This window comes from Neophocaena asiaeorientalis, unplaced genomic scaffold, assembly GCF_003031525.2.
Source record: "Neophocaena asiaeorientalis asiaeorientalis breed wild unplaced genomic scaffold, Neophocaena_asiaeorientalis_V1.1 scaffold19, whole genome shotgun sequence".
NCBI lineage: Eukaryota > Metazoa > Chordata > Mammalia > Artiodactyla > Phocoenidae > Neophocaena > Neophocaena asiaeorientalis.
The window spans coordinates 4251558-4260241 of NW_020173388.1; the positions used below are offsets into that span (position 1 = coordinate 4251558).

Here is an 8684-nt window from a genome sequence, read left to right on the forward strand (position 1 = left end):
TTTTTTTTGCGTTATGCGGGCCCCTCACTGTTGTGGCCTCTCCCATTGCGGAGCACAGGCTCCGGACACGCAGGCTCAGTGGCCATGGGTCACGGGCCCAGCCGCTCCGCGGCATGTGGGATCTTCCCGGACCGGGGCACGAACCCGTGTCCCCTGCATTGGCAGGCGGACTCTCAACCACTGCGCCACCAGGGAAGCCCTATTTCTTTTTTTTTTTTTAAAAAGGGTATTGCTGTGAAAAGCCTTGAAATGTCAGGAATAAACGTGGCCCTTTATCATGATTATCATATTATTCAACTTTCCTGGAGTTTGAGTGTGACTTAAGGTGTAAGGTATCTTATTAATATCTTATTTAATATCTTATTTAATGTCTCATATCTTATTCTTCAAAGTCCTTAAAATAAGGGGTGAAACTCACTATCACTGCCATCACTTGAGCCACAATATTCAAACCATAGCTTCAGAGGGCCAGCTTGGCTGCCTCAGCTGGTGATTCTACATTATTTTTAAGGACTACCTAAGGAAGATTCACTTTGGTTATATTTTCTGTGATTTCTGAACTAGGTTTTACCATTATATTTTCTGTGATTTCTGAACTAGGTTTTACCAAAACAATGATTTTCTTTTAAAAACTACTCACACAACACACCACTTTAAAATCCATACTAATTTATGGGTTTTATACTAAGTATACCTAATCTAAATACAGAAATGTACAGTCAAGGTTATTTTGCTCTAGTTATGTAGCCTGTGAACAAACATAATTGTAGCTCAAAAAAAAAAAAAGCACAAACAATGAAACAAGCTTACATACATACTTATTTTAAGTGGCCTGCGAATGAGAAGTGAGAGAATGGAAGGTTGGATAATACACTTTAGACTAATTGCTGGTTAGGTGGTGAACTACTGGGTCACAAAACAAGTTTAGATCATCTTAGAAGACAATATACTATGTTACAAAATGAAAGACACTTTCTGAATTCATGTCAAAGAACTAACAAAAACATACTTTAATAGCATCCTTGGCATCTACCACAGCAAGGTCTCGAAGGGCCCAAGCAATCTGCCTTTTGTAGAAATCTCCTTTATCAGATTTCTTGACTTTGACCACCTTCACCTGCACGGGGCGCTCAGTTGTCACTGTTGAATAAAACACACACTTTCATTAGAGACATCATTCATTTCCTCATTCTTCATTAATTCATTGCAAACACAGCTGTCAGGTGTCTGTACACAATACTAAAGCAGGAATAGTATTTCATAACAAATGCTATGACTGAGGAATACACAGAATACCTGTGTACACTGGCAGACAAGGACAAACATGCTCACAGAAGTGCTGCCCGAATAGCAAAATCTGGAAACAAACCTCCTGGTCATCACTGGTAGAACGGGTAAGTAAACAGCAGTACTCTCTGAGTAGAATACTACACAGCAGTGGAAATGAAAGAATTACAGCTATGGGAGAAAAACAAGACATAACATTCACAAACATACTGTTGAGTGGAAAAAGTCACAAATGAATACCTGTGCTATGATTCAATTTATGTAAAGTTCAAAGACACGCAAATATAACAATGTATGTTCGAGATTACAAACACATATGGTAAAATGATAAAGAAAAGCAAAGGAAGAGTAAATCAAAACTCAGGATACTAGTTACCTCTTAATGAGGGAGGGAAGGGAATGGGAGCAGGGCAGGGCACACAGGAGACTTCAAAGGTGATGGTAAAATTCTTCTTATTCTGGACAGTGGTATACACAAGTGTTCACACCTTGTATGTATGTTACAGAAATACTTTTGTGGGACTTCCCTGGTGGTGTAGTGGTTAAGAATCTGCCTGCCAGTGCAGGGAACACGAGTCTGATCCCTGGTCTGGGAAGATCCCACATGCCACGGAGCAACTAAGCCTGTGCATCACAACTACTGAGCCTGTGCTCTAGAGTCCTGAGCCACAACTACTGAGCCCGCGTGCCGCAACTACTGAAGCCCAATCACCTAGAGCCCGTGCTCCACAACAAGAGAAGCCACTGCAATGAGAAGCCTGCGCACGGCAACTAGAGAAAGCCCACGTGCAGCAACAAAGACCCAACGCAGCCAAAAGTAAATAAATAAATATTTTTAAAAAAGAAATACTTTTGTATCTACTCAAGATTTAATTAAAGACAATTGAAAAAAAACGAATTTGTTGGCCCGATTTTCCAATCACAGAAACAATGAGAATATTTTATTTTATTTATTTATTTTTGAAATTGAATTTCTTTTTTTTTAAAGTGATACATGGTCATTCTTTTATTTTTTAAATTTATTTATTTGGCTGCATCAGGTCTTAGTTGCAGTTCACAGGATCTTCTTTGTGGGATGCAGGATCTTTCACTGCAGCACACAGGCTTCTCTAGTTGTGGTGCGCAGGCTTAGCTGCCCCGTGGCACGTGGGATCTTAGTTCCCTGACCAGAGATCGAAGGCATGTCCCCTGCATTGGAAGGCAGATTCTTAACCACTGGACCACCAGGGAAGTCCAAGAATATTTTAAACAATGAGGAAATGACCCCTAGGGAATAAAAGAATGCCAAACAAGAACCTTGACTTACTAAATACCCACCTGTGGCACACAAAAAACAGTTCTTTTTCTTTTTTCCTGCTTTGCAGACATTGACAATACTCAGCAGGCGTTCGTCATTTGGTGTAAAAATGTCTCTTTGTAATGCGTGCTTGATTGCTGTCATCTTTACTCAACTGAAAAAATTCAGAGTATAGATATTATACTCATTCTCAAAATCATTCTATCTTACATTGTTCCACTTAGCATTAAAAAAATGATCTTATTTATGGCAAATAAGTGTAGGATGAATGATTTAATACATTAGTACACCTACATCATAAAAATAAAAAGCTGTATGTTTGGAAAAGAAATTAGAGAACCAGTGATATCAAACTCTAAAATCTTTGCAAGTGTTCACCAAATATTATATTTTTTTAAAATTTAGGAAAAAATTAAAAAAAAAAAATTTAGGAAAAAATTAAAAAACCCATGCCCAATCCTCAAATATACATTTCCTATATAAAGAACTCTTACAACTCAACAATAAAAAGACAAGTAACCCAGTTAAAAACTGAGCAAAGGATCTGAACAGACATTTCTCCAAGGAAGAGATACAAATGGCCAATAAGCACACGGAAAGATGTGCAACATTAGCCATTAGGGAAATGCAAATCAAACCACATTGAGATACCTACCACTTTACACCGCTAGGATGGCTAAAAATTAAAAAGACAAGTGTTGGTAAAGGTGTGGAGAAAAAGGAAGTCTCATATATTGCTGGTGATTATAAAATGCTGCAGCCACTTCAGAAAACAGCTTGGTGGTTCCTCAAAAAGTTAAACATGGTTTACCATATGACCCAGCAATTCCACTCCTAGGTATATACTCAAGAGAACTGCTAAACATATGTCCACAGAAAATCATGTACCTAAATGTCCACAGCAGTATTGTTCACCATAGTCAAAATGTGGAAACATCTCAAATGTCCTGATGAACGGCAAAATGAAATATATCCATACAGTAGAATATTTGGCCATAAAAAAGGAACAAAGTACTGATACATACTACAACATCAGTGAATCCTGAAAACATGATGCTAAGTGAAAGAAGCCAGTTACAAAGAACTACATATTTTATGATTCCATTTATGTGAAATGTCCAGAGTAGACAAATCCATACAGATGGATTGATTTGTGGTTGCCAGGGGCTGAGGGCAAGGAGGAATGGGGAGTGACTGCTAATGTGTATGGGGCTTCTTTTTGGGGTGATGAAAATGTCCTTGAATTAGATAGTAGTGATGCTTTTATAACCCTTTGAATATACTGGAAACCGCTGAATTATATACTGAAAAAAGGTGAATTTTATGGTATATTAATCATCTTTTTTCAAATATAACTTAAGTTACATATTTCAAAAAAACTCACTGCAACTTTATTTTTTGAATATACTGTATATATATATTTGTGTGTATATACATTATTATTTCCAATGCAGATGTATAGTATTTCATACGTGTGAGCTTGCTTAGGAAACTAACTCCTAGTTCTAACACTGCTTCTATGGGAAAATGAAGAAATTATGAGTTTTAAATAAATGACTTAGAGTGAATTTTTATAACACACGGACACTTTTGTAAACTATAGGTATCTCCTATATTTTACTCAATCTGTAAAACTTCTATCTCTGCTCCAACTCAAAAAATTGCTTTTCTCACAAAACTCACACTTCTATCCCTCTTTCACCTCATCTCTGCCTCTAGTCTCCTGACCGCCCCCTCCTTCCTGTTCTCCTAGTCCATCTGGCCTCTCCAAGCTTAATTTCCTTTCCAACCTAGCCTAGAGGCAGTGTTCATTTCCCTAGCCCACACTATCCCCTTCAACATCTTGCTCCATTTGTAGACCAGTTCACTCTGTTCACCAATCTCCATAAACTGTCTTTTTTCTCTACCTCTCTTGGCTACCATATGCCATTTAAGAAGGCCTCATATCCATGTTCACTGCACTCATTACAAATATTTAAATCCAATTAAAGCTAAAGTTGCTCAGCAATTCCTTAATACCTTCTTTGATGATTCCTCTTCCTACTCCCCATCAGTATTGCAAATCCTTATTTCTCTCCTTCAACCCCCAATTCTAGTGTCAGCCACCTCCCTTTCTGCAAATGGCTTCACTATCTACCCTGCAGAGAATATAGAAGCTATGAAGAGCAAGTTTCCCCAACTGCTTTCTTCTTCATCTCTCTACATTTTTACCCATCCTAACTTCCATTCCACCTATTATAAAATGTCCATGTTACTATCCCTTAATACGTTCTAGGGCCTACACACTGTGTTAAAAGCTCAACTCTATCCTACGCCCAAGCCATGCTGGATACTGACCAGTTTGCTTTTCTGTCTCTAGGCTCTTGTTTGTGCAATTTCTTTTTCCTGAAATTCTTTTCTCCCTGGGAAATTCCAATCCATCCTTAAGATCCTGCTGAAATGTCACCTCTTCTGTGAAGTAGTCACACACTCAAAGGAAAAAAAATTCCTTTCCCACTTCTCTAATATTTCCCCTCTATTCTGCTAACATAGCGCTTATAAACCATATTGTCTAGCTAGTTGTATTCTCTCCCCCCTTAAAAGTATTTCCTTGCAGGCAAGACCACGTCTTATTCATCTTTGTATTCCAAGAACTTGGCAAAGACATACCAGGCATTTAATAAATTAACCAAAATGACAGCACCAAATAACATGACAACTAAAGCATTCTGCTGATTTTCCTTCATCTACACATAATTTATCCTTTCTGCTCCTGCTGCCAACACACTAACCCAGGTTCACACCAACCACATCTATTAAACACCACAGCATCTGGTTACCTGTTTGCAAGCTTCTACAACCCCAAAACTCTTGACAAATAATATTAAAACATAGCTTTCATCACGATATAACCTTGCTCAACATTTTCCTAATGTTCCCAAATACAAACCTTCCACTCCAAGCTCTCTGTTCATTCTGGTCTTTAAATCTTTGCTTAGGAGCTTTTCCATGCAGGGAGTATCATGTATCCAAACCCTAATTACACTCCATAATTTATATGAAGTTGATTCAATAAAGATCTTAATCCAAACTGATCTCTCCTCTCAACTGCTACAGCACTTATTGCATTTACTAAACAATCAAGCACTTGCTGTCCAACTGGTTCGTAAAATCACAAGCTCCTGGATCTCAACAACTCTCTTGAAAGAAAGGAGGGATGGGGGGTGTTTTAGCATAGTTCTGTGTCCTTTATTAGTGGGTACTCAACAAATATCTCTTGCAGTAACTTGAACTGAATAGTAAAAACTGGTTAAATGAATGACTAATAGTGGTCAGCATCTACCACCCAGACCTTCTTTGGTCAAAAGCAAAGGACTGACTGTATGGTAAGTGGTAAAACAAGACTGGACTGGGCAGAGTTCATAAAGGAGTTAGTCATAATGAAAAGCACTATGCGACTCTCATTCATTCGGCAAATATCGATGCCTGCGAAGTGCCAGGCACAATTCTAGGTTACAGTGGTGTATATGACAGATATGTCCATGAAGACAGGAAGAGCCATGCCTCCAATGGCATCTACATCCTCAGGGTGAAGTGATTAACTCTCCAGTCTTTACAGTACATTTTTTGTAAGTCAGTGAATGAACCATTAGAGGTCCTCCAAAACTATTTCCCCCGTTTAAGAACCCATGTATGACCATGTTCCAGTAGCAGTCAGCCACAATACTCTACACGCTGGTTCTTGTTTCCTTAAATTCAGCTGGATCATTACAAGGTGTGGCAGGTAACTTGTCTGTAGGAGTGCCATGTCAGTGAGTGAGTGTGGGCTGGGCCCTGTATGCTCTCGAGACACCTTAGCGCGTGGAGCACTGTCCTCCAGAAAAGAACAAGGTGCCTGAAGCCAGGGAAATGCACTTAAAAGATTTAGAAGGAAATGTGGATTTGGACCCCTCCTGGTTCACGCCAGAGAGCAAACGGATCAGGGCCGTGTTTTACAGTGAAATCGGGTTTTCATGGGCGGAACCGGAAAGGGGTGTCAGGATTGCACTCCCAGCCCCCCGGGGCGGGGGATGCTCCTACTGGACTCTGCGTCTTACCCAGACAGGCAGGAAGAGAAGAGGGCCCTGACGGCGGAGGGAGCGGCACCCGACCCCCCAGTGCTGGGCCAGCAGCGGAACTGAGGAGCCGCCTCAGACCCTGGCGTCCACCCGTCCACTCGTCGGTGCGCCGCCGCCAGGACTGCCCGGCAGCCGCGGCCGAAGGCTTACCGCAAGGCCGGACCGAGCCCGCCTGTGCCGAGGCGGGTCCTCCACGACAGAGATGGGACGGGGCTGGAGGGGCCACGGCTACGAGGATGCGCTCCTCTGTCGGGCGGCCAACCGGAAGCGGCCGCTCGGCCCCACCTCCCATATCCGGGCACGTGACCAGCCTCCACGCCGGAAGTCGGTCTGGTAGAGCCGGAAGGAGTCGCGGCAGAGGGCTTGGCGAGGGCTAGGGGTCAGGTCTCGCCGTAGGGGAGTGTCTAAGACAGGCAGGGGCGGGACCCCGTCGCTCGGAGACTGACTCGGGAGCTGAGGTGTTCGGTACTGCGTGTTAGTTTCTCTTGAAGAGTTATTTATTCAGCTGTTTTCAGCAGTTCATTTAAGAAGATATGCGATTACTTGTTTTCTTTCTTGCACACGTAAAGCTTTGTTAACTCTAGATACTTGCTGCTTATGGCATGGAGAGCTTAAATGAGTTAAATCAGAATTTTGGGGGGTGGACGCTGGGGACCAAGACACCAGCACTTTAAAAAATTTTTTTTTTTTACTTTCTTAGGCCCGCAGCACGCGTGATATTAGTTCCCCCACCAGCAATCGCACTCGCACCCCCTGCAATGGAAGGGGGGAGTCTTAACCACTGGACCGCCAGGGAAGTTCCCACCAGCACTTTTCACATCTTTGGGGAAAATTCTAATATGCAGCTATGGTGGAGAACCATTGATACAGTGACGTTGGTATTTTAAAATGTGGTCTGTGGACCAGCTGCTTGGGCATCATCTGGGGGTTCTTTAGAAAATGCAGCCTCTCAGGCTTACTTCAGATCTACTGAATGGTAATCTACACCTTAACGAGATGACGCCTGTGCACGTTTAAGTTTGAGAAGCACAGGTGATGCCAGTGTTGCTGGTTGCAAGGCAAGTGATTTATTTATTCCATATGTTTGGCACCTGTTTTATGCCAGGCACTTTGATCGAGGTGCAGAGGTGATTCAGACATGAATCTCAACCTGAAGATGTTCCTGGTATGGTAGGGCCAAACAAGGTATACATTAAAATACATATAAAATAAGACAAAATAAATGACCAAAGAGAGATACAGGTCCGATAAATGTGCTGGTAATTCAGAGGAGCGACTTCTTTGCTCTAGCTCAACACCGTCCTTTGCATGGGTTCTGCAGGGACCCATTCAATGTAAGCATTTATTCATTTGAAAACAGAGACACCTCAATGCTGGACACTGTATTAGGTGCTGGAGATGCAAAGACAGGGATCCCACTAAGAAGGGGACACACCGTCATTGGAGAGACAGAATTAAATAGAGGGATAAATTACAGTCTAGTGTGGTAAAGTAAACAACAAAAGTAGAAAAAAAGAGATGTAGTGCCATAGGAATGCAAAAGAGGGTGTAACTCACTCTGTCAAGATGGATTCACTGAGAAAGGGACAAATGAGCTGTGCAAAGTATCTTTCAGTGTTTAGCTGAAGATATAATTTGGTGGAAAAATCAGCAGACAGTAGGGACCTGTTTGCTACTGAGATTAATATGCTCTAGTCAATGCTACTTGAAATGCTTTTCAGTTTCATTGAATGACTTCCCTTTTAAGAGCAGGATCTGATCTGATCTTTAGAAAGACCTCTTGGGTCCTTCCTGCTCAGTCCCAGAATGCTTACTGTGGACACTCTTTATATGACAGTTGCATGTGCTATTTTGTCCTTTTTTTTTCCTTTTTCTTTTCTTCCTTTTTTTTTTTTTTAACCTGTATGTTTACAGCCCTCTTCAAAGTTAGGAAGTGAATTGCTTTTCAGAAGCCTGGACTTCTTCCCTGAACTCTAGATTTGTTGTTGTTGTTCTCTAGTTTT

General features: G+C 41.3%; 1 protein-coding gene across 3 annotated transcripts in view; it reads right to left on the minus strand.

Annotated features, from left to right (window-relative positions):
• The window catches only part of EXOC1 (exocyst complex component 1), a 57200-nt gene extending 50234 nt beyond the window's left edge, over positions 1 to 6966 (minus strand). For 2 of the 3 annotated variants that reach the window (XM_024746703.1, XM_024746700.1), the window contains exons 1-3: positions 6832 to 6966; positions 2605 to 2738; positions 1010 to 1140 (exon numbers count right to left, since the gene is read on the minus strand). In XM_024746703.1, coding sequence (XP_024602471.1) covers positions 1010 to 1140; positions 2605 to 2728 — 255 coding nt within the window. In that variant the 5' untranslated portion in view covers positions 2729 to 2738; positions 6832 to 6966. Of the gene's footprint in view, positions 1 to 1009; positions 1141 to 2604; positions 2739 to 6660; positions 6810 to 6831 lie in introns of those variants that run through there. The other variant, XM_024746702.1, reaches the window with a different exon arrangement.
• Between the last annotated feature and the right edge of the window lie 1718 nt (positions 6967 to 8684).